We start from the raw sequence: 27,256 nt of genomic DNA on the forward strand, positions 1-27,256 counted from the left end.
AATCAGTGCTGGCGTCAGTCTCCGCCTTCGTACAAACTGAACATGAAGAGGATCCCAGATTTCTTCTTCATGCTCAGTTTGTCCGAAGGCCGGACTCTGATGCCAGCACTGATTGGGCACCGGGAATCGCGTGTCATTCCATTACATCACAGACCCGGGACCGCGAGTACCGAATGGAATGGAGCCGGCATGGGAGGCGAGTATAAGGGTTTTTTATTTATTTTTTTTATTTTATCGGGGCCGAACGTTTAGTTTTAAGAAGGTGTTAGTGACAACCCCTTTTAATGTTGAAATGCTTGTTTCTGTCAATTTGTTTATAGACCTTGAAGTCATTAGTGGGATACCTGCAGAAATCCCTAAACTCAGAGAAGCGGCTAATCGAGAGAGACGACACATATGTCTTCAGCTGCTTGCACCTTCTGGAACCATGGTCACCACAGTCAGCTATATAGGTAGAACTAATCACCTGGCTGTAGGATTCGCTGATGGATACCTCTCTTTATGGAACATGAAAACGTTAAGACGAGAGTAAGTAAAGTTTTGTTTATTTTTCCATATTCAAATGCATTATTTCATTCTTAGATACATTTCACGTGGCTGTATTAAGCTTTTTTTTATTAGGGAAAATTGGTATTTTTTTCTGGGCACACATTATTGTACATAGTAATTTAATATATAACTTTGATTAAAATGTGTGTGTGTATATAATGATTTTTTTCAAAGCTACTGCATATACTCGTGTATAAGCTGACTTTTTCAGCACATTTTTTTTATGCTGGAAAAAAAACCCCCCTCGGCTTATACTCGAGTATATACTTACATTCTGGCTGTGGGGTGGGAGAGGTTGCGGCGGAAGAGCGGTCCCATGGAGAGGAGTGAATATTTATTCTCTTTAATAGCGGGCACACAGTATCGCTGAGCTGCTGCAGGAAGCAGACTGCTGCGACTAACACTACGCTATTAAAGAAAATGAATATTCACTCCTCTACACGCCTATAGTCCCGGCGTGGAGAGAAGTGAATATCCCAGCAGCTCACCTCAGCGTCTGAGGGCGCATGGCAGTGGCGTCATGCGCTGATCAGCTGCTGGAAGAACAGGACGCAGCACTCGAGCAGAGGGAAGGTGAGTAGAAGTGTTTTATTTTTTTTCAAGTGTGCATTGATGGGGGGCCATGCATACCAGGATTGGGGATGAGGATGCTATGCACACCAGGATGGGGAAATTTACCAGTAGCTGCTGTATTTCCCACCCTAGGCTTATACCCAATTTTTTGTGGTAAAATTCAAGTGCTTATATTCGAGTGTGTGTGTGTGTGTGTGTGTGTGTGTGTGTGTGTGTGTGTGTGTGTGTGTGTGTGTGTATATATATATATATATATATATATATATATATATATATATATATATATATATATATATATATGTATATGTATAATTTTTTTTTTTTATTCTGTCCAAGTTGCATTGAAAGCCAATGGGAGGTGGTAAATGCTTAACCCCTTTACCCCCGAAGGTTGTTTGAACGTGAATCACCAGACCAATTTTTACAACTCTGACCAGTCTCCCTTTCATGCAATAACTCTGGAACGCTTCAACAGATCCCACTGATTCTGAGATTTGTTTTTTTCATGACATATTGCAATTTGTGATAGTGGTTACATTTATTTGATATGACTTACGTTTATTTGTGAAAAAATTAGAAATTTGGCGATAGCTTAGAAAATTTTGCAATTTTCAAACTTTGAATTTTCATGCCCTTAAATCAGAGAGAGATGTCACACAAAATAGTTAATAAATAACATTTCCCACATGTCTACTTTACATCAGCACAATTTTAAAACCAACATTTTTCTTTGTTAGAAGGGTTAAAAGTTGACCAGTGTTTTCTCATTTTTACAACAAAATTTACAAAACTATTTTTTTAGGGACCACATCATATTTGAAGTGACTTTGAGGGGCCTTTATGACAGAAAATACCCAAAAGTGACACCATTCTAAAAACTGCACCCCTCAAGATGCTCAAAACCACATTCAATACATTTATTAACCCTTCAGGTGCTTCACAGGAATTTTTGGAATGTGGAAGAAAACACTGAACATTTTAAGTTTTTGTAAAAAAAAAAAAAAAAAAAAAAAAAATTCTACTTTAGACCCCTTTTTTTTTTTTTTTTTTCATTTTCGCAAGCGTAACAGGAAAAAATGGATCCCAAAGTTTGTTGTGCACTTTCTCCTGAGCACGCAGATACCCCAAATGTGAGGGAAAACCACTGTTTAGGGGCATGGCGGGGCTCGGAAGGGAAGGGGCCCTGACTTGGCTATTTGAATGTAAAATTTTATTTTTACACCAGGACACACCGGAAGCAGAATACTACTGTCAACATTGTTCCTTGCTCGTGCTGATGCATCGGCATGGGATAATGATGAGGGCAGCATTTAGCAGCCAGCGCTTGGGAACAGCGTTAACTTTACCACTGATTCCCAGGTGCCAGTTTGTGTGCTCCTGATGCGGCACACAGTTGCCACACGTATGTCCCACAGGTACACACGGACACGGTTATCTCCAGTACCAATATTTCCTTTACCGGAAATATCAAGACGCGTGAAACCGGCCTTACTCTGGACTCAGTCTGGCCTCTGTTTAGCTGTGTCCTGTTTTTCAGTGGTTCACAAAACTGTGTCCGACGGCACTTTTATGCACGCCTAATAAAAAGACTGACCATGTTGGATCACAGGCCAGACGGCTTCCACGGTGCCTCCATCTGCCTCATTACAGGGAATCTTCCGCTGGGGGTTGCTTCTGAATCACATACTTAAAAGGAAGCCCTAGCGTAAGCGCTCAGCACAGAGCGCAGGATAAATGGATCTTTGGGAGGCAGAATGAACAAAGCAGCAGATGAAGAATTGTTTTTATTTTTTACGCCGTTCCTCATGCGGTGAGAGTGATTAGATCGGGTTTTTATCTTTGGTAGCTGTCACACACTAAAAAACATTTTTGTTTTTTTGCATTGCTATATTTTGAGAGCTATGTTTTCCATATTTTAGCCGACAGTCATGTGATGGCTTGTTTTTCGCGGGACAAGTTAATGTTTTTGATCGCCTTCTATTTTGATTTTTGGGAGGCAGCGTAAACGCTTGAAAAACGTATCGTGGGCACACAGCCTAAGAAATGTTCCTTTCGGCCTTCCCAAAGTCACCCCTCACAGTATAGAGGAAAGGGAAAATCTGGGCGCTGGAGCTATCCTAAAAGCGGCAAGGGCCGCAACATCCTTGTACCCCAGCAACAACACCAGCAGCAGGACAGGCAATGACTTGGTCTGTGTAGGGGGGGGCGTCTCTCGAATTTCTTTCCCCAGTGGCGGGCAATATCTTCCTGCCAGTGGATCCTCAATACCATCGAAGAGGGTCTTCTACTGGAATTCGAGAGTCACCCCCTCAGATCCTGAGGGTCACGTCCCTTCCTTCTCGGGGGGGGCTCAGGAACTCCTATCGGTCGCCCTAAAGAACCTTCTGGATTCGGGAGTGGTGTCCCTGGTCTCCCCCCCCCCCCCCCCCCCCCCCCCTGGCCGGGAGGGGACGGGTCACTACTCAAAAATATTCCTAATACAGAAACAATCAGGGACCCCACGCATCATAATCAACTTGAAGTCCCTAAACCATCACATCAAATACAGACGATTCAAGATGGAGTCTATAAAATCAACTAATGTCTTTTTGTCAAACTTCTGTTCAATAAAATATTATATATTTTTGTAATACAAATATTTGGGTGTGCCTGGCTCTTTGTACCTGTGGCTCTTTCTCCTTCTTTCCACACCATGGCAACGATCGGGACTCGGCAATGATGTCACTCGGTCTCCGATTCAAGAGCAGAGCGGCATTTGTTTTTCTGCTCGCTCGCTAAATGCTGCGATCGCAGCATTTAAGGGGTTAAAGTGCTGGGAGCGGTGCGGACACTGCTCCTGGCTCTGGGTTCCAGGTATCAGCTGGCACCCGCCGGCAACCGCGGCTGCACAACTTGTGTGTGGGCGCGATCGCCGAGAATTAATAATACTTACCTGGTCCATAAGGTCCAGGGCACAGGGACGTATTATGTTAGAAAGGGGTTAAAAAATCTGAACATTTTAATGTAATGATTTTGAGAATTTGGAAAAACCAGAATGAGCACCAAAAATGATTTGCACTGCAGGCGCTATGTAGAGCACTTTGATATTTTGCTACAGACTCCATCAAACATCTGACCACAATGATTAAAGCGAACCTGTCAGCAGGATTTAGCCCTTTAAATTAAAGGCATGGCGATAATAGCACTGTGGTGCTGATTAATATGATACCTGATGTGAAGGGATCCGCTCAGTGGCTGTTGAATACTCACCTTTATGACGTTTTCAGAAAATGATGTCTTGTGTGCTTCAGAGGCGGTGCATATGCAGTGATGGCTGCGTTGCGGAATTTTAAAAAGGAGGTGGGTCACTGAATAATCTGTTACCTGCTCCAGAAATAGAGGAGTCTGGTGTGGAGGGGTGGAGAACCAGAAGAAGACCCAGCCCCCACGCCCTGTCCTGAAGCACAAGACACCATTTTATGAAAACTTTATAAGATGAGTAATCAGCAGCCATGGAGCTCATCCCTTCACACCAGGTATCATATTAATCAGCATCACCGTGCTATTATGGCCATGCCTTTACTTTATAGGACTAAAATCTGCTGGCAGGTTCTCTTTAACCGGTGTGAAACGTGCTTGCCGGCGCTTAGTGTGGTGGGCTGCATCATGTTTGTACAGGCTGGATATCCAGAAGCCGTGATGTGTTATTATAGCAACTCTGCATGCAGTTACAATTATGATTTATCCCAGATGATATGTCGCTTTGTGTAGGACATTTTAATGAGTTAGTGTGTGTATATGTATATATATATATTTTATTTATTTATTTTTTCAGATACCATGTTCAAATTGAAGGGGGCAGAGTTCCTGTTTTCTCCGTCACTTTTCAAGAACCTGAGAATGACCCCCGAAACTGCTGTTACCTTTGGGCTGTTCAAACAAGTCAAAGGTAATTGTTCAAATCCAATTACTAACATTGCATCCTTTCCCAAATTATTTTACATTTCAAAATTAAGAGTTCTGTATCTTGTCATTTCTTTAGCTCTCGTTATGTTCTCATCATAATCTTCTAATCTTTTCTACTATAGTGGTAGAGATTTAAGCTTTCATTTGCTGCAGTTGGCTTTTGGGGACAGAAAATGTTTACCATCAGGACAAATTATGTATGAGGTAAGATGTTTGTATATTTTTATTCTGTATGGATTGTAATGTAAAGGGGGCTTTCTCAAGTTGTCTCTAGAGCACCTCACAGCTCTGAACCCTCCTTACTTCCTGGTGGCTTGGGGGGGGGGTGAGTGCTCCTCCTTGAGTGACACTTCTGGTCAGGAGCTTTGTTTTATTACAACATTCACACTGTCATTGTTTGTTCTGTTACCACTTTATTTACATTCTAGATGTATACAAATTTGACTGCTTTAGGATCTTCACCCACCTCCAGCTGGTGGTCACTGTTCACTTTCCACTACATCTCTCCTGTGTCCCTTGCTGTCTTTGGTTATGTTTAAGTCCTTGCATATATTGTGTAGGGATTCATGCTCGGCAGTAGACAGCTTTTACACAGGCACTGGATTTTATTTTTTAAAGAAAACCAAACCATAAATACAAAATCCCTAGCCTTGTCCAGGCACTAACTGAACAAAATAGACCTTGGCTACTCATACACGACTCAGCTAGTCCAAGTTTGGTCTAACAAAACTGCTATTGTCCAAAGCAACCACTCATATTTGCAGTTTGGCGCACATGGCCTGTGCAGTCTCTTCTCAGAGTGGAATTCTGGCTTGTCTCTCTCTAACATCTCCAACACAACCCACTCTGCTTAGTCTTCCCCAGCTGACTGACTAAGGTGAACACCTAGCCTGGTTATATGCAGAGAAATCCAGGTGCACTTAATCAGAATCTGTAGGGCTAGGTTTTAACCCTTTGCACCACCTGCCAAAACAGAGCCTATAGGGCTTCAAATTGATTCAAATGTGAGGCTTGATGAGCTGCCACTAGATTCACACTGCCTGAATTACAGACGGCATGAAACATCGTGGTTGTACGATTACAGCTGTGTACATTTTTTTTCACTGGAACCCCGCAGCATTTCAGAGAAAAATTAGTTTGAAAAGCCAGCCATGGACTATAGAAATAGACCTGACAAATCCAGCATGGTCCTTGGCTCACTTGTTCCTGCCCCTCTCCAGTTGATTGATTTTTGACAGGTCTTCTCCTATGTGCACACACATGGTACAGACCTGTCAACCACCTGGAGTGGGGCAGGGAGAGGCTAGACTAGGTATATCTATTCCTATAATATAAATCTATCTATCTATATGTCAATTATTCTTTCTTTCTTTATTTTTTTTTTGCAGAACTTGGAATACTGTGAGGAAAGGTATAACCTGGATCTTTCAGCGAATACCCTATTTTTAAGAGGTCAAACAAACAGCATGAAGTTACTGGGCTGTCAGACTATAGAAAAATTCCGTGCTCATAGCGAAAGAGAAGACGGTCTCCATGATGGTCTGTTTTTCTGTTTTTTTTCTCTTTCATGTCTTTTAATATGTTTGCAAGGCATATACAGAAACTGATCTGAAATTTGTAAATTTCCCCCAAAATGACTATGTAGAGTACAACAAAGTCTTATCTCATACATCATTGTTAATCAGAAGCAGACTAGATTAAGTTTCTTCCAATTTAAAAAATTTGGGCCATCCTGGTCTGTCTGTACACGCTATTGTATACGATCACTTTCAAAAATTGGAAAATCCCTTTAACCCCTTAATTTTGGGGTCTTTAGGACAAATATATATTTTTTTCATCACATTTTTTGAAGATATAGCTGAATGAGGGCTTGTCTTTTGTGGAATGAATTGTATTTATAGGTGGAAATAGAAAAAATTACAAATGTGTGTATGTATGTGTGTATATATAACACACATATATACATACACTTTGCTATACATACACTTTGCATTGTTCACCATGCAGCTTAGCATAAATGTTAATCTCATTATAGTAATCAGAGATACGGAATGTTTTTCAAAGGATATATATATTTTACAGTACAATATTAGTACCCTAAGGGAACTTGAACATAAAATCTCATGATCATATTGTTAAAACACATCGCTACAGTGGATTACCTAATTTATCTCTGTCAACCTATCAAACCCAGACTCTGGCAGTATCTGTTAAACTGTACTGTATGGCAGACCAAAAGGCAATTTTCGGGCTCTTGGTTGCCATAGTCCATTGGCACCGCTGCACACATTAGAGGTGCTGATGCTGGTCTGACAAAGGGAGCGCTCTTTTTTTTTTTTTGTAAGATTCTTTGTGTGCTGTTGTCACTATCGGCATATCAGATTGAACTGCTAAAACTGGTGAGAACACATCAGAATCCTGGCTGTGTATATCAATTGAGCTCCTGCTGCACCGATGCAGAGGCTGTACCGTACAGATCCCTCAAGCAGTGCACAAAGTGACCTGATCATGACTGTTTTATACATCAGTTTGCGTTAAGGAGAGAATGTTTTCAATCCCCAGAAGTACTTTTATCTACATAATTGAATCTACAGTTAGGTCCATATATATTTGGACAGAGACAACATTTTTCTAATTTTGGTTCTAGACATTACCACAATGAATTTTAAACAAAAGAATTCAGATGCAGTTGAAGTTCAGACTTTCAGCTTTCATTTGAGGGTATTCACATTAAAATTGGATGAAGGGTTTAGGAGTTTCAGCTCCTTAACATGTGCCACCCTGTTTTTAAAGGGACCAAAAGTAATTGGACAATTGATTCCAAGGCTATTTCATGGACATGTGTGGGCAATTCCTTCGTTATGTCATTCTCAATTAAGCAGATAAAAGGCCTGGAGTTGATTTGAGGTGTGGTGCTTGCATTTGGAAGGTTTTGCTGTGAAGTAAACATGTTGTCAAAGGAGCTTTCCATGCAGGTGAAACAAGCCATCCTTAAGCTGCAAATACAGAAAAAACCCATCCGAGAAATTGCTACAATATTAGGAGTGGCAAAATCTACAGTTTGGTACATCCTGAGAAAGAAAAAGCACTGGTGAACTCATCAATGCAAAAAGACCTGGGCGCCCACGGAAGACAACAGTGGTGGATGATCGCAGAATAATCTCCATGGTGAAGAGAAACCCATTCACAACAGCCAACCAAGTGAACAACACTCTCCAGGAGGTAGGCATATCAATATCCAAATCTACAGTCATGGCCAAAAGTATTGAGAATGAGACAAATAGTAATTTTTCCAAAGTTTACTGCTTCATTTTTTGTAATGGCAATTTGCATATACTCCTGAATGTCAGAGTGATCAGCTTAACAGCAATTACTGTACTTGCAAAGTCAATATTTGCCCAGAAAATGAACTTTAACCCCCAAAACACATTTCAACATCATTGCAGTCCTGCCTTAAAAGGAGCAGCTAACATCGTTTTAGTGATTGATCCATTAACACAGGTGTGGGTGTTGATGAGGACAGGGCTGGCGATTAATCAGTCATGATTAAGTAAGAATAACATCACTGGACACTTTAAAAGGAGGCTGGTTCTTGGTATCATTGTTTCTCTTCAGTTAACCATGGTTATCTCTAAAGAAACACGTGCAGCCATCATTGCACTGCACAAAAATGGCCTAACAGGGAAGAGTATTGCAGCTACAAAGATTGCACCTCAGTCAACAATCTCTTTCATCATCAAGAACTTCAAGTAGAGAGCTTCCATTGTTGTCAAAAAGGCTCCAGGGCGCCCAAGAAAGACCAGCAAGCGCCAGGACAGTATCTTAAAACTGTTTCAGCTGCGGGATCGGACTACCAGCAGTGCCGAGCTTGCTCAGGAATGGCAGCAGGCTGGTGTGAGTGCTTCTGCACGCGCTGTGAGGTGGAGACTTTGAGCAAGGGCTGGTTTCAAGGAGAGCAGCAAAGAAGCCACTTCTCTCCAGAAAAAACATCAGGGACCGACTGATATTCTGCAAAAGGTACAGGGAGTGGACTGCTGAGGACTGGGGCAAAGTCATATTTTCTCTGATGAATCCCCTTTTCGATTGTTTTGGACATCTGGAAAACAGCTTGTTCGGAGAAGAAGAGGTGAGCGCTACCACCAGTCTTGTCTCATGCCAACTGTAAAGCATCCTGAAACCATTCATGTGTGGGGTTGCTTCTCAGCCAAGGGAATCGGCTCACTCACAGTCTTGCCTAAAAACACAGCCATGAATAAAGAATGGTACCAGAATGTCCTCCAAGAGCAACTTCTCCCAACCATCCAAGAGCAGTTTGGCGCCCAACAATGCCTTTTCCAGCATGATGGAGCACCTTGCCATAAAGCAAAGGTGATAACTAAATGGCTCATGGAACAAAACATAGAGATTTTGGGTCCATGGCCTGGAAACTCCCCAGATCTTAATCCCATTGAGAACTTGTGGTCAATCATCAAGAGACGGGTGGACAAACAAAAACCAACAAATTCTGGCAAAATGCAAGCATTGATTATGCAAGAATGGACTGCTATCAGTCAGGATTTGGTCCAAAAGTTGATTGAGAGCATGCCAGGGAGAATTACAGAGGTCTTGAAGAAGAAGGGGCAACACTGCAAACATTGACTTGCTGCATTAACTCATTCTAACTGTCAATATAACCTATTGGTACTCATAATATGATTGCAATTATATTTCTGTATGTGATATAAACATCAGACAAACACTAATAAAAACCAGAGGCCAGCAGATCATGTGAAAATATAATTTTGGTGTCATTCTCAAAACTTTTGGCCATGACTGTACCATAAAGAGAAGACTGCATGAAAGTAAATACAGAGGGTTCACTGCACGGTGCAAGCCACTCATAAGCATCAAGAAGAAAAAGGCTAGACTGGACTTTGCTAAAAACCATCTAAAAAAGCCAGCACAGTTCTGGAAGAACATTCTTTGGACAGATGAAACCAAGATCAACCTCTACCAGAATGATGGAAAGAGAAAAGTATGGTGAAGGCGTGGTACAGCTCATGATCCAAAGCATACCACGTCATCTGTAAAACACGGCGGAGCTAGTGTGATGGCTTTGGCATGCATGGCTGCCAGTGGCACTGGGTCACTAGTGATGTGACACAGGACAGAAGTAGCCGAATGAATTCTGATGTATTCAGAGCCCTACTGTGTGCTCAGATCCAGCCAAACTGATTGGTCGTCGTTTCATACTACAGATGGACAATGACCCAAAACATAAAGCCAATGCAACCCAGGAGTTTATTAAAGCAAAGAAGTGGAATATTCTTGAATGGCCATTCAGTCACCTGATCTCAACCCAATTGAGCATGCATTTCACTTGTTAGGCTGAGTTCACACGATGCGTATTTCATGCGTTTCCGCGGCGTTTTTGCAGTTGCGTAAACGCCGCGGAAACGCATGAAAAACGCATGGTAGAAGGGAAGCAATGTTCCCCAATGGAAATCCGCATGTGCTGTGCCCATGATGCGGATTTTTCCGCAGCGTTAACGCTGCGGTCAAAAATCCGCAGCATGTCAATTAATTTTGCGGAAATGCGGCGATTTCGCCGCCATTGACTTGCATTAGAACGCGCCAATTCCGCAAGACAGCATTTGTACTTGCGTTATTGGCGCGTTCTAATATGCGGATGGTACCCGAGTGTGGAGGAGAGGAGAGTCTCATCCACACCCAGGTACCATTAAAAAAGCTGTAAAAAAAAAAGAATAAAATAAAAAATAAATGTATACTTACCATCTGTCGGCCCGCGCAGCGCTCCCGCTTGGTTCCCGGCACTTGCAGTGAGTTGTAGGACCTGCGGTGACGTCAGAGTCATGTGACGGGTCACGTGACGCTGACGTCGGCAGGTCTTTCAATTCAAAGTTGCCGGCAGCCGGGAACTTTGTAAAGCAGGACAGCGCGGGCCATCGGAGGTAAGTATATACACTCTCTCGGGTCACACTATATAAATCCATGCTGTTTGCATGGATTATATAGTGTGACCTAGTTGTCAAGCACTTTCCAGGTGATGCTAAAATCGCCTGGAAAGCGCTTGTCAATCTGCATGCGGAAACGCATGTGAATCTGCATGTGGATCCGCATGTATTCTGCAGGAAAAACGCATGCACAATCTGCATGCGTTTTTTCTGCCAGGGAGATGCAGAAATGATGCAGAAATTTTCTGCTTCATTTCTGCATCGTGTGCACATACCCTTAAAGACTAAACTTCAGACAGAAAGGCCCACAAGCAAACAGCATCTGAAAACCACCGCAGTGAAGGCCTGGCAGAGCATCAAAAAGGAGGAAACACAGCGTCTGGTGATGTCCATGAGTTCAAGACTTCAGGCAGTCATTGCCAACAAAGGGTTTTCAACCAAGTACTAGAAATGAATATTTTATTTACAATTATTTAATCTGTCCAATTACTTTTGGTCCCTTTAAAAACAGGGTGGCACATGTTAAGGAGCTGAAACTCCTAAACTCTTCATCCAATTTTAATGTGGATTCCCTCAAATGAAAGCTGAAAGTCTGAACTTCAACTGCATCTGAATTGTATTGTTTAAAATTCATTGTGGTAATGTCTAGAACCAAAATTAGAAAAATGTTGTCTCTGTTCAAATATATATGGACCTAACTGTATGTAACTATATTCCGCAACAGCATGAAAAAAAATCTAAATGTTTAAACCTTTTCTGCTGTTTAGTAGATTTACTCTTTCAGAGCACTAGATGCTGTGCATTAGATGAAATTAAAGGGGGTGACCACTGCTGGACAACCTCTTAAAGGGAAACTGTCACCCCCTGGGACTTTTCAGACCTCTAATATGCGCATACAGGTGATAGAAATGTAAATCTATACATACCTGTATGCGTCATATTAGAGGTCTGGTTTGTTTGAAATGTCTTTTTATTCCATCTGTTTACTGATGCTTGGGGGGCGGGAAGAAATCCCCGCCTACTTTATGAATTACAATGTCCCCCACCCCCACTTCCTTGCCCTGTGACATGCAGTCTCGTCTTCCAAGTCCCGCACATGCTCACATCACCTTTAACACAAGGCGCACTTTTTTTCACCCAGCTATTTGACTCCCTGGCGTCTGCTCACAAGATCACTGCTGGAAACATAACCGGGAGAAAAAAGTGTGACTCGTGTTAAAGGGAATCTGTCGCCCTCCCCCCTCCCCCTCCCCCGGGTGATATCAGACCACTACTATGGCCATACAGGTTATAGAAAAGTAAGGCTATGTGCCCACGATGCAGAAATGTATACAGATTTTACATGCGTTTTTCCCGCCAGGTAGAAGCGTTTGTTAGGCGTTTTTTCATGCATTTCTACATGCGGGTTATCAAGCGCTTTTCCAAGCGATTTTTAGCATCACTTGGAAAGTGCTTGACAACTTGGTCACACTATATAAATCCATGCAACTGGCATGGATTTATATAGTGTGACCAAGTAATAGTTAAAAAAATAAATAAAATAAGAATGGTGAAAAGTAAAAAATAAAGATTGTACTTGCCTTCCTATGGCCCGTGGTCGTCTTCTCTGATGTGTCCAGTTTCCCCTGTGTCTCGTGGTGGTGTGAAGGACCTGCGATGACGTCATGTGACAGGTCACACGACCGCTGACGTCGGTGGTCGTGTGACCTGTCTCATGACTCAATGACGTCATATCAGGTCCTCACACCACCGCGAGCCGCCCAACACACCGCACGCATCGCTGAGGAGACCGGGGGCCATCAGAAGGTAAGTATAATCTTTATTTTTTTATTTTAAATTCTTTTTTTTACAGGTACCATTTTACAACTACGCTGCGTGTCCACAAAATTAATGGACATGCTGCGTATTTTTCCCCAATGATAATCCGCAGCGGAAATTACCGCACAGCACATGCGGATTATCATTGGGGACCATGTGGCACATATTACCAAGCGTTTTTTAAGCGTTTTCGCTGCGCAAATTCCACTTCAAAAACACTTGAAAAACGCATAGTGGGCACGCAGCCTTAATCTATACATACCTGTATGGCCCATAGCAGAGGTCTGATTGCAGAGAAAAGCACTTTAATTATTTTTTCCACGGGCTTGAAGCAAACCCCGCCTATGTGCTTATTATTCCCCTAAATCCCCGCCTCTCTGCTTAATTAGCATACCCCTCCCTACACATCACAGGGCCCTGTTACAGACCCTGTGACGCGCACTGTGCTCCCTGACTTCCGGGCATGCGCAAATCGTCGCTCACATAGAGCGCGCTTTGCTTCATCCCGGCCCCGTCTGCCTTTGCACTGCGCCGCAGGGTTCTATTGCGCAGGTGCCGGGAGTCACTGTCACTTTCTGGCGCCTGCGCAATAGAAACCTGCGGCGCAGAGCACAGGTAGACGGGCCGGGATGAAGCAAAGTGCGCTCTATGTGAGCGGCGCTTTGCGAATGCCCGGAAGTCAGGAAGCACAGTGCACGTCACAGGGTCTGTCACAGGGCCCTGTGACGTGCAGGGGAGGCGGGGATATGATAATTAAGCAGAGAGGCGGGGATTTGAAGGAATAATAAGCACACAGGCGGGTATTGCTAGGCGTCTCCCGGACACCAAGCCTGTGGAAAAAATAATTGATTAAAGTCCTTTATGCCCAGAGGTCTGATAATCACCCAGGGGGTGACACATTCCCTTTAAAGGTGATGTGAGCATGCGCGGGACCTGGAAGATGAGACTGCACGGCACATGCAGGGGAGTGGGGTTGGGTAACATTGTAATTCACAAAGTAGGCAGGGATTTCTTCACCCCCAAGCATCAGTATACGGGTTGAATAAAAAGACATTTTAAATCAACTAGACCTCTACTCTGGGCCGTACCGGTAGGTATACTTTTACATTTCTAACACCTGTATGCCAATATTAGAGGTCAGATAAGTGCCCGGGGGTGACAGATTCCCTTTAATAATGGACCAAGTTGCTATCTAAATTAATAATGGTGAAAAAAAGCAATATGATGTTGCTCTTCTGTTTTTAGCCTTCTGTTCCCCGCTTGTCTCTTAACATACGAATATCCCATAATTGCTGCCGTGGTCATGTGACATTTGTTCATGCCAGGAGATCGGCAGAGTACACAGGGCTGAGGGCAGAGGTGCAACGCTGACAGATTGGTAAATCCAACATGGTGTTTATTTAGCTGTATCTCTGTGGCGATAAGTTACAGACCTAGCATCAAGGGCAAACAAATGTTGCGCTTGTTATACGGCCCATGTAGCACAACATACCTTTTGAAGAAAGAAAACTGCTTCTTGTATGAGAGCTGTGTGTGTACATCAATTGGTAGGAGCACAAATAATAGTTAGAAGCTCACTTGGGAATGGCGAGTGTTTTTTACGTGATGATAATCAGATTGTTAGATAATCCGGGCTGTGGAGTCGGTAAGCTAAACCTCCGACTCCACAGCACGGCCTCACTACTGAGCGTGTACATAAAGTGCAGCACAGATTCATCTCACCTAAAAGCCGAGATCCTTAGATCAGGAACAGGACAGACATTTATAGGACATTTCACAACTTTCCCAAATTCTTATGAAAACATTTACAGCACATCCTGCATTATACTACTGTACCCAATTTATTATATATTTTCCGAGTCGGTCCATTTTATACCGACTCCACCTAAATGGAGACAGACTCCACAGCCCTGGTTACATTTATTAAATCTGTAAGGTGACTGAGGTTGGAACGTCAGTGGAGTAGCTGTATAGAGCTACTATACAGTGCCTACAGACCGCAGAGTGAAGGCAAAGGGGCCAACAAGTGCTAAGCATCTCTGGGAACTCCTTCAAGATTGTTGGAAGACCATTTCCGGTGACTACCTCTTGAAGCTCATCAAGAGAATGCCAAGAGTGTGCAAAGCAGTCATCAAAGCAAAAGGTGGCAGCTTTGAAGAACCTAGAATATAAGACATATTTTCAGTTGTTTCACACTTTTTTGTTAAGTATATAATTCCACATGTGTTAATTCATAGTTTTGATGCCTTCAGTGTGAATGTACAATTTTCATAGTCATGAAAATACAGAAAAATCATTAAATTAGGTGTGTCCAAACGTTTGGTCTGTACTGTGTATATAATATATGTGTATGTGTGTGTGTATGTATGTGTGTGTATGTACGTGTGTGTGTGTATATATATATATATATATATATATATATATATATATATATATATTATTAAAAATATATATATAATATTAAAAATATATATATAATATTAAAAATATATATTTTTGTCACAGTGCCCTGTGATGTGCAGGGGAGGGGGGGATATGATAACTAAACAGAGGCGGGGATTTAGGGGAATAATAAGCACATAGGCAGGGATTTCTTGACATTCTACAGGAACGGGGAAAGACAGTAGGTTGGGGGGTGGTTGCAGTAGCTTTGGTGTTGAGGTTGCAGCAAACAAGGTCATGGCAGGCTGTAAGCTTGTTTGAAGAGATGGGTTTTCAGGTTCTGTCTGAAGGATCCAAATTTGGAGGCTAATCAGACGTGTTGAGGCACAGAACTCCATAGGATGGGGAGAAATCTTGGAGGCGATTGGGTGAGGAACGAATAAGTGTGTAGGAGAGGAGGTGGCCTTTGGAGGACTGGAGATTACGTGAGGAAATATATCGGGAGATTAGTTCAGAGATGTACAGAGAGGAAAGGTTATGGATGGCTTTGTAGGTCAGTGTTTGTAGTTTGAACTGGATATTCTGCGCAATTGGGGGCCAGTGAAGAGATTTGCAAAGGGGGGTAGCGGAGGAGTAGCGATGCGAGAGATGAACCAGTCGCGCAGCAGAGTTGAGGATGGACTGGAGGGGTGTGAGTGGTAGCAGGTAGGCCACAGAGGCGAGGCGGGAGATGATGAGGGCATGCACAACCAGTTTAGTAGATGGAGGGATTCTGGAAATTTTTGAGCTGCAGGCAACAAGAGGTGGCGAGAGCTTGGATGTGGGGTTTGAAGGACAGGGCAGATTCAAGGGTTACTCCGAGGCAGCGGATTGCCGGTACTGGGGAAAGTGTGGTGTCATTTATTGTGATAGAAATATCAGGTGGGGAAGATACGCAAGATGGGGGAAAGAGGAGTTCAGTTTTGTCCACATTGAGCTTTAGGAAGCAAGAGGAGAAAAAGGAGGATATGGCTGATGGACATGCTGGAATTTTGGACAGCAGAGAGGTGACATCTGTGCCAGAGAGGTAGATCTGGGTGTCATCAGCGTACAAATTGTATTGGAAGTCGTGAGATTTTGAGCTGTCCCAGGCCAAGGGTATAGATTGAGAAGATTAGTGGTCCTAGGACAGAGCCTTGAGGGACTCCCAGAGTGGGGGCGGGATGAGGAGGTAGCGTGGGAGATGCTAAATGTGCGGTTAAAAAGGTATGAGGAGATCCAAGATGGGGCAACTTTTTGATGCCAAAGGAAGAGAGGATCTGTAGTAGGACTGGCAGTGGTCAGCTGTGTCAAAGGGCTGAGGACAGGTCAAGAAGGAGAACAGAGAATTGTCAGCTTTGGCTGTAAGTAATTAGTAATTTTGGTAAGGGCAGTTTCGGTGGAATGGTGTGGGTGGAAGCCCGATTGTCTGTTGTCGAAGAGAGTTAGATGAGAAGTGAGAGGAAAGTTCAGTGTGATTTTGTTGCACAAGGAGTTTGGAGGCAAATGGGAGCAACGATATAGGGCGGTAGCTAGACAAGGCGGTTGGGTCGAGAGATGGCTTTTTGAGGATGGGTGTGATTGTGGCATGTTTGAAGGCAGCGGGGAAGGTACCAGAAGTTAGTGATAGGCTGAAGAGATGGGTTAGGGATGGGATGAGTGTGGGGAATGAGTGTCGGGGGCGACCGAGTCAATAGCTGATGTGAGAATGGCATTGTAGAAAGCAGTGGCGTTGACTCTGTCGTGGAGTGAGGATATGGATATCAGTGGTAGAATAGAGTATGAGAGTGTGCTAGTTGCTGGACATGGGTGGCAGGTGAGGAGGACTTGGATGAGAAAAAGAGTAGATGGTGGTCAGATAATGGTAAGGGGGAGGTTTTGAGGTTAGATCGGGAGCAGAGTCGGATGAAGGTGAGGTCTAGTGTGTGTCCGTCTGTGTGGGTAGCTCAGGAGGACGAAGTCCAAAGGATGAAGTAAGCGACAGGAGTTTAGATGCTGTTGACTTGCGAATGTCAGTGGGGATGTTGAAATCACCCATGATGATTGTGGGAATATCAGCAGAGAGAAAGTAAAGAAGCCAAGAGGAGAATTGGTCAATAAAGGCAGTGACAGAGCTCGAAGGTCGGTATGACAGCCACTTGGAGGTTGGAGGGAGAGTAGATGCGGACAGAGTGGACTTCAAAAGAAGGGAGGGTAGAGGTGAGAGAGGGATAAAGGTGTAGTTGGCAGAAAGGAAAAGACTTACTCCTCCACCATGTCTGTTACCAGGGCGAGGAGTGTGGGTGAAGTGGAGGCCACTATAACACTGCGCAGCAGGGGAGACAGTGTCGGCGTGTGTCAACCATGTCTCTGTGATGCCCAGGAAGGAGAGATGGGCCTCTCTGAGAGATAAAGAGGTCGTGGACAAAATAGAGCTTGTTGCAGACAGAGCGGGCGTTCCAAAGTGCTCCAGAGAGAGGGAGCAGGGGGGTGGGCGTTAGGGGCACGGGTTTTATGTAGGAGAGGTTGCGGTAGTTTGCAGTTGGTTGGAAGCGATAGGAGGAGGAATTGGTGGGAGTTGTGAGTTATGGGGCTCCAGGATTGGGAGATATGGTTCCAGCAGGTGGGAGAAACAGAGTGTCCGGCTTGTTTTATGTTTATAGATAGATCTGAGGTTGAGGAGCAGGTCTGCAGATTAGGTCAGGTGAGGGGGTAATCGGGAAGGAGAGATGATTATTTGGTTAGAGAGTGCTGGGGTTTGGGGGATAGCGAAGGAGAGTAAGGATTAGTGGTGCAAAGACAGCAAGGGCGTATGTAAGCATAATGAAGGTTTAAGTGTAAATGAGAGAGAGAAACTAAGAGCAATTAGTAAATAGTTACTCCTACCTTCTGGCCTATTTCCGGCTTATTTCAGATTAAGACCCTTAAGCACGACCCTTCAGAGCCAGACCCATCTTTATCTAGAAGTTTCATCTCTACCCAATGTGGGTTTGCGTTTTTTTTATTTATTGGGATTTGCCCTTTTATGATTCAGAATAAGATGTTTAGATTTTTCCAACTGCTTCAATTAAGTGCTTATGACCTGCTATTAAAGGGAATCTGACATCTGATACTTGCTGCCCAATCTGAGGGTGGCATGATTCAGGCAGTGGCTGAGATCAGTTAGTGGATTGGGCATCAAGTGTCAGATGTCAGGTTCACTGTAAAGCGCTTGCATGTACTGTGTGTGTTCGGCTACTGTTGCTAGACTGCATTTGTGGCCGGTTCCTTTGGCAATAAGCTGTAAACAATAAAAAAGAAAATTTTTAAGTAACCTGTCGCTATGAAAATGCAGTCCTATCTGCAGGCATCATGTTATTGAGGAGGAGGAGGAACAGATTAGATTGATATATAGTTTTGTGAAGAAAAAAAAATTCAGTATAAGCTGTTTTCATCACCTAAATCTGTTCTTTCTGAGACTTTCAGTCCAGTGGGCAGTCCTGTCAATGATTGACATCTATCACTGTAAGTACACTTGTACAGAGAAAGTTGTCAATCACTGATAGGACCGCCAACTGGACAGGGAAATCTCAAAGGGCAGAGGTTTGTGATGAAAATACGGGTTATACTGAACTTTTTTTCAGTAAACTACAGATCAATCTAATTTGATTTTCCTTCTCAATAACATGATGCCTGCAGATAGAACTGCATTTTCATGGTGACAGGTTCCCTTTAATATCAGGAGAACAGATGCACATTTTAATGAAAAGTAACTGCAACAGTGATTATGTATTTTATCAAATGCAACATATGTAATATTTTATGCAAGATTAACTTCTACGTCATTAAAAACACATGCAATAGAACATCTAAATAGGTTTTGTGATACTAACACACAAGGTTTCCAATCCAGTTAAAATGTATTACTTTTATACTGCAGTTAAAAGGATTGTTCACCACTCGGGGAAACCCCCTCCTCAATCCCTATGTTTTCCCCTTGTAAAATAATACATATACTCACCTCTGTTGCCGATGCTGTTCCAGAGGTGTCGACACGGGGTCTCCCAGGGCTCGCATAACATTGTCATACGATCCTTGCTTCCAATAAGCGCTTGCTTCACTCTGCCCTATGGGTGTTATTTTACTGGGCCAAACAAGGATTGAGATGGGGTTGTCCAAGTAGTGGACAACCCATTTAAAGACGGTGTCTCTCTGAAAATGCAGTACTTTATATGCATGTACTTTGTGGAGTTTTAAAATATTCTAATAAAAATTGTCACCTGCAGGTTAAAACTTACTTCAAGATTTGGAAATGGAAAGCCCTCTAGGGTATTATTATAGACTGCAAACAATGTTTTTGTACATATTTCTAGCAATATGATTTCTTTTCAGTTACATCGCCTGATACCAGTGTGTCAATATTTAGCTGGCAAGTTAATACGTATGGACAAAATAAGCCTTCAATTTACATGGGAGTGTTTGATATAAATCGTTGGTATCAAGCACAGATGCCGGATTCTTTAAGGTAAGATTTTTTTTTTTTCTGGGAGAGGAGAGTAATGGCATTCCTTTCATTGTATACTCCAATTATTTTCTTTCTCTCACAGGCCTGGTCAGTTTCTTAGAAACTGTTCATATGTTGCATTTTGGTCTCTTGAAGCCTTGACAAACATGACTGATGACACCATCTTTGATGTTCTTGTACATGAACGTAGTTTGAGTAGAGGTGTTCCGCCTGCATATCCACCACCAGAACAGTTCTACTTTCCAAGCACCTATAATTTTGGTAATTATTATTTTTAATTATTATTGATGGCCTTGAATAGTAAATTAATTTATATATTTTTTTTCCTATATAAATTAGACATATTTTAATATAGTAATGTTTATGTACCCCTCCTGCTACAGTTTGACCCTGTGATAGTACTTGCTCTGGCATTATTACGGCACCCTGATTTTGTGGGCACTGCCATTATTAGTCATTGTTCGCTTCTGGGATTTGAACTGAAAACTCTGTCTAGAAGCCAGTGCAGTAGCCATTGAGCTATACACTGAATAAATCTAGGCGTTCTATTTGGTTATATGATTTTCAGTGCAAACCAGTCTGCAACTCATTGGGACTTTCACACATACCTCCTCCAAGCCAAATATAAATGATGTGTGACTTTGATATGTGATTCAGATATCTGACTTTCTTTAAACATCAGAATCACAGTGACTTTTAGACACCTTGGGTATTTTCATGGTTGATCTCATAAGCCAAGAAAAACTTCTTTCGTCAATTGAGTGAATAGCTCAATGGTAAGTGCACTGGCTTCTGGACAAAGTTTTGGGTTCAAGTCCCAGCGAATAGTGACTTTTTTTTTTTATCACATGTCAGTCAGTTCTCAGACAAGGTATTTAGCCTCAAACTGGCATTATTCTGATGTTTGACTTTGATGTCTGATCATGTCCTAAAATGGACACTGTAAGTTGATCCCCTCGCTTTTCCCCGTCATAAACAGGTACAGTGTTCCACCTCACCCATCTCCTCCTCAGCCTTTCAGCAGCAATAATGTGCCATCTGTCCATTCCACATCTCATCCCTATAGATCACCAAGAACAAATGGCACTTCTCCATCCCACCTGTCATCAGGAATGATGTACCCCTTGTCTGTCCCTCTTCCGTCCTCACCTGTGATCAGTAGGAATGATGTGCCATCTCTCCATCCCACGCCTTATTAGCAGGACATACAGTGCCTTGTGAAAGTATTTGGCCCCCTTGAACTTTTCTACCTTTTGCCACATTTCTGGCTTCAAACATAAAGATATAAAATTCTAATTTTTTTGGGAAGAACCTACAACAAGTGGGACACAATCGTGAAGTGGAATGAAATTTCTTGGATATTTTAAACTTTTTAAAAAAATTAAAAACTAATTTAGGTTTTAATGAGTTTTCTGACAATATTTTTTTTTGTTTTCTGTCATATTGAAGATGCTACTTGCTTGTTGAATTCCGGAGTTATCCACATCACATGCACTGGCTTTCATAAAGAGGTAAAAGAACAATTAAATCTTTCTTATCTAAAATTGACAAATTTGCTTGAGATTTTTATTTATTGAAAATTATAATTTTTTTCTTTAAAAGGAATCTGTCAGCATGTTTTTGCTATGTAAATTAAGGACAGCATGACGGGGATAAACCACTAAACTCAATGGTTTCATATGTCCACGCTGTGTGGTGGTGTTTACTTGGCCTGACACTTTAATCACCTTGATTAACATTGCTTTGAGCATCCGGCAGGCAGGCAGGCAATCCAACTCAGCCCCCTTCTGTGATAAGCACCTCACTGTCTGTAGAGAGCCTGGTGTGGGCAGGGGCAGCTTTCTCATCTCTGCTGCATTGCTAAACCTAAAAATTGTGTCCCTACTACTGCACCCAGTAATCAAAGTGGTACATCGTTGGATTCAGGGTCTCTTTGCCTACATCATGCTGCTTAGAGGAGGTAGCAATAATCTGCTGAGATTCCCTTTGATAATTAAATCTTCTTAGAACAGTTTATATACAGTAGATGCACTTTTTTTGCTATGTTTTTGCAACACTTTTCACCTACTCAAATGAATGGGAAGAATAACGCTTTTCATACATACATACATACATACATACATACATACATACATACATACATACATACAACAAAATGCACGTTTGTGCGCAGTGTTTTTTTTGCCAACACTTTGTTTTGGGGCAGAAGCATCTGCAGCAAAAATGCAATGTCTGAACATTTATGTTTCTGCTTGTCAATGGAAATCATTAAAGTGAACCTGTCACAAGGTTTGTCCCATATAAGATACGGCCACCACCTTTCAGCCCTGATATACAGCATTCTATAATGCAGTGTATATGCCCCCAAGCCGGCCTGCAAGACAATAAAAAGATGTTTTATTATACTTCCCTGCGGGGCGGTCGAGTCTGGTCCGAGGGGTGTCGCCCGTCCTTGTCCGACGTCGTTGTCCTTCTTGCTTTGTGTGGATGACTCGTCCCGTACGTCATCCACAGATTCTCCCGGTATCGTGCTCCTACACAGGCGTACTTCTCTGTCCTGATGAGGGCAGAGTACAGTAGTGCAGTGCGCATGCGCCTGGGCTCTTTGACCTGTTCCGGTACATGCACTGCAGTACTTTGCTCTGCCCTCGACAGGGCAGAGAAGTAGGCGTGCACAGGAGCGCAATGCCAGGGGACTGTATAGATGACATGCTCAACGCGTCATCCACGCAAAGCAAGGAGGAGGATGACATCGCAAGAAGAAGGGAGGCACCGAACCAAGACAAGCGACACCCCTCCACAAGTTTTCCAGTGATCAGGACCTCCTGATGTCAGGCTCGAGAGGATCGGGATTCTTCACATTCCTCTTTCCTTTTGCCGTGGTCCGGAGGCCGACATCTTGCTGATCAAGGGGTCCCTCAGCCTGTCCGGTTGAGCCATGGCTCCCGAGGAAAACTGCTTCCCCCTCGGGGGGCTCTCGGTTCACGCTGCTCAAGCCCTGCGTGCAACTCCTATGCGTCCTGAAGATTGAATTCGCAGCACTTCCGGTTATAAAGGTAGCGACATGCAGACCTCTAGTGCCCGGTGAGCGTTCCACCATGGAACGCACTTCTTCTTTTTTTTTTTTCTTTTTTTTTTTTTTAAATGGCGCCAAATCCTAAATTTAAGGTGAAATGCCTTTTTGATGATTCTAATGGAAAACGGGTGTGATAATACTATTTAAGTATGGTTAGAGGGGAGCTGAGGTTACCAGTGCATCCAGAATGACAGCTATGGAAGGACAAACCACTGGTCGCTCTGATACCCCTGCTGAACCACCAGTACAACTCTGTTATCTGGGGATTACTCCCTTTCTGTTTCACTCACTGATTCCATCTGTCTTCGTTAGTATTTTTATTATATGATCCCTTGTTCTTATAGGACAAGGTGATCCCTGAAAGATATGTGATGCCTTTGGCCACTAAGAAAAGAGGGAAATGATTTGCCATCTGTAACACAAAGCTACCGGATACATATGGGAAACCATTATGCACTGACTGTATTGCCAAGGTGGTTAAGGAGGAACATTCCTCTTTTATGACTGATATAAGCACCATAATGTGGGAAGAATCTAGTTCTGAGGAGGAAGAATTGTCAGGTTACTCTGATCCTGAACAAGAGGAAAGAGAAGGATCTATCTCCGTTTCCCCAAAGAATAAAAATAAATCTTTTTTCCTGGGAAGATACTGATGTACTTTTATCAGCCGTGAGAAACACAATGAAAGTCGAGGACACTCGCCAGCCCTCCCCAGTACAGGATAAAACGATCGAGGTTTGAGAAGCCGTATGAACAGAGTATTCCCCGTTAATAATCATATTAAAGCCATGATACTAGAGGAGTGGAAAGACATGAAAAAGACACTAATTATCCCCAGAAGTTTCAAATCACGCCTACCGTTTGAACCAGAGGCAATTAAAATTATGGAAACAAATCACTAAAATTGATATCCCGATAGCCAGAGTAGCGAAGAAAGCATCCACCCTATTTGAGAACTCATCATGTTTGAAAGACCCTATGGACAGGAAAGCAGACTGTCTTCTCAAAAAGACCTGGGAGACCTCTGCTGCAATAATAAAAGCTAAAATAGCAGCTACCTCGGTAGCAAGGTACATGAATATATAGTTAAAGCAATCAGAAGGTCATCTGAGGAAGAAGACTTCCAGAGATGAGGTCCTAGAATCCATTTCATTACTAAAAATGGCAATGGGATTTATGGCTGACTCCTCAGCCGAGTCAATTAGATTTGCCGCAAGGAATGGGGCACTTTCCACCATGGCTAGGCGAGCAATATGGCTAAAAACTTGGTCAGGTGATAGCCACTCCAAGAACAAACTGTGTTCCATCCCCTTTTCTGGCCTTTGAGTATTCGGTCCAGTTCTGGACGATATGGTATAAAAAGCCTCAGAGGGAAAAAAGGGGTTTCCAAAAGAAAAACCTAAAGTATCATCCTTTCTGAGGCCTCGTTCCTATCAAAGACCAGAATATACTGGGAAGATGGAGCTACCCGAAGGGAGGTTATAGAAGGAATATCTTTGCCAGTGCAGGAAATGGCACGTGTAGACAATGATGCGAAGAGAGTAGTTGGGAGACTCCAATACTTAAAGCATGGACAGAAGTATCCAACAATCCATGGATGCTCCAATTAATTGCAGAGGGATGCAGAAGAGCTTTCGTAGGGAAGATTCCACCTAACTACGCCGTCCCCACAGGTCTCCAGAAAGCTAATGACGGATGTGGAAAAATTGGTGGATTCAGGAGTAGTAATACCAGTGCCAGAAGCAGAATGGCTTGTGGAATACTATTCAAACCTATTTTCAATAAAAAAAAAAAAGGGGGCGATTATAAATCTAAAGTCTCTAAACATGTCGGTGGCATACAAAAAATTCAAGATGAAGTCGATAAGTTCAACGATTCCACTAATAAGAGAAAACATGATAATGTGTACGCTAGATCTATTATCATGTACCCATTCACCCTCACAGTCAAAAATATCTAAGATTTGCACTGAAAAAGGGGGAGAACATTCTGCATTATCAGTTCAGATGCCTCCTATTTGGTCTATCCTCAGCCCCACGTATCTTCACCAAACTGGTGGCAGAAGTTATGGCTTTCCTGAGAGACCAGGGAGTATTAATTGTCCAGTATTTGGACGATTTCCTATTAATTGCAGAGTCACCCCAGCAACTAAAAGCCAGTTTAACTTCAACCGTCTTGATTATAAAAAATATCTGGGATGGATTGTAAACTGGAAGAAATCCGATCTTATACCAGGAAGAAGAAGAAACATCTTCCTAGGAATCCTCCTAGACTCAAAACTAAAAATATCCTTTTTACCAGACAAAAAAACAAACTTAGAGACAGAGTCCTTGCTTTCGGAAGGAAATCACAAATCTCCATCTGGGAAAGCATCAAAATTTTAGGATTAATGACCGCTTCTATATCCAGAGTTCAGTGGAGCCAATTCCACTCGAGACAACTACATCAGATTCTAACAACCTGAAACCGGAAGATGGACGGTCTAGACAAGAAAATAAGCTCGTCTGTGATAACCAGGAAGTCATTAACATGGTGGACTTCCAGGGCTAACCTACGGAAGGGGATTATGTGGAAGTTGTCTCCATTTGTAACAGTCACCACCGACTCAAGCAACAGTGGCTGGTGGGGTCCATATAAACGATCAGTACCTACAAGGTACCTGTTAGGGGCGAAACCTTCCCAGATCATCAAACCTCAGAACTCCAGGCAGTCTGGGAAACCTTAAAAAGATGTCGTGCAGATCTAAAGAACCAATACATCAGAATCCTGTCAGACAATATCACAACAGTGGCCTTCCTCAGACATTTAAGGGGGATCGACATCACCATCTGCAAGATTTAGCAGGAAAGATTTTTTTAGTGGGCAGAAGAAACAGTACTATCAGTAAGTGCAATACACCTGAAGGGGTCTCGGGACTCCGTGACAGATTTCCCTTAGTCGGGAAACAATGCAACAGTCAGAATGGGAACTAAACTGGGAAGAATTCCATCGCATAATACATCGATGGGATACTCAGTGGTATCTGTTCATCACAAGGAAAAACGCACAAACAGCCAAATTCTTCTTCCTCGATCCAAAAGACAGGCCAACAGAGGTAGATGCTTTGTCCCAGAAATGGGACATGGACTTGGCATTTGCCTTTCCTCACTTGCTCTTAATTCCAGTAGTGCTAAGGAAGATACAGGAAGACCAAGCCAAGGTAATAGTAATATTACCCTTTTTGGCCCAGGAGAAGCTGGTTTCCTTTACTGAAAAAATGTCCCTAGAAGATCCAATCGTTCTTCCAGAGAGACTGGATCTGCTGATCCAGGGGCTGATATACCATCCCAACGTAAAGTTCCTCCAGCCTGCATCCTGAGAGGCAGATCTTGAGATCTAAAGATCGTTCAGATTCCGTCAAATCAACTATGCAAAATAGTAGAAAGCCAGTAACATCAGCAATATACACGAAAATCTGGGGAAAAAATTGTGCACAGTATCAAGAAACTGACAGATTTCTAGTCCTAACATTCTAAATATACTAGAGATTCTACAGACTGGATTTCATAAAGGCCTAAGAGCTAGCACCCTAAAAGTGCAAATTGCAGCCTGTGGAGACACTGGGTCTTCCATGGGCATAATACTACTCAGACAACATAGGGTGAGAGTAAAACAGTGTGGCAATACTTTATTAAACCACCAATAACACCAAGGCGGATGGGAGAAATACCAGCATTGTCAACGATCCATACCTAAGGATCTAGACGACTGCATTACCGTCAGGCTAGATCCAGCTTTTTTTTTACCAAAAGTAGTAACTTTTCATATGAGCAAGGAAATAGTCTTACCCTCTTTTTGCCAAGGCCATAAAAATAATCAAGAACTGACTTCACTCCCTGGATGTCAGGAGAGTAGTCCTCCATTACTTGGAGACAACAAAGGACTGGCTAGTAGACCCTAACCTGTTCGTACAGTTTGCAGGCAAAAACCAGGGGAAAAAGACATCAAAAACAGTGCTGGCAAGGTGGGTTAGGTCAGTGAGAAGTCTGACCTGTTCGTCTGAAGGAAGATCCTCTCCAGATAACATCAGGGCCCATTTGGCTAAAGCAGTAGCCACATCACAGGCAGAACGAGCAGGGGCCTCGGTGGACCAGATTTGCAGAGCTGCAACATGGACAAGGCTGAACATCTTTTGCAGACACTATAAACCGGACATTCTATCAGGCCAAAAAATGGCCTTCAGAAGAAAGTCCTCAAAGTAGTAGTCCCACCCTGAATGTATACTCTGGTATTCTGATGGTGATGTCAGGAGGGACATTCTGGAAAGTAGGCATTAGTCCACCGGTAATAGGTTTTCCAGGAGTCCATCATGACAGCACCTATTACATTCCCTCCCTAACATTCCAGTCTGCTATGTGAAGGTAACCTAGATAGAAGGAAACTAAATAAAATAGAGTGCTTCCGTCGTGGTGTGGTACT

General features: G+C 42.9%; 1 protein-coding gene across 1 annotated transcript in view; it reads left to right on the forward strand.

The window, feature by feature from the left end:
• LOC141257818 (protein ELYS-like) overlaps positions 1-27,256 on the forward strand; it is a 113,365-nt gene that overhangs the window by 13,502 nt on the left and 72,607 nt on the right. The window contains exons 5-11 of the mRNA XM_073672828.1: positions 321-528; positions 4,937-5,050; positions 5,190-5,271; positions 6,456-6,606; positions 19,590-19,722; positions 19,805-19,983; positions 21,172-21,233. Of these exons, the coding sequence (XP_073528929.1) occupies positions 321-528; positions 4,937-5,050; positions 5,190-5,271; positions 6,456-6,606; positions 19,590-19,722; positions 19,805-19,983; positions 21,172-21,233 (929 nt within the window). The remainder of the gene's footprint in view (positions 1-320; positions 529-4,936; positions 5,051-5,189; positions 5,272-6,455; positions 6,607-19,589; positions 19,723-19,804; positions 19,984-21,171; positions 21,234-27,256) is intronic.

This window comes from Phyllobates terribilis, unplaced genomic scaffold (genome assembly GCF_046119375.1).
Source record: "Phyllobates terribilis strain yellow unplaced genomic scaffold, ASM4611937v1 Scaffold_3__8_contigs__length_932513732, whole genome shotgun sequence".
In the NCBI taxonomy this organism is placed as follows: domain Eukaryota; kingdom Metazoa; phylum Chordata; class Amphibia; order Anura; family Dendrobatidae; genus Phyllobates; species Phyllobates terribilis.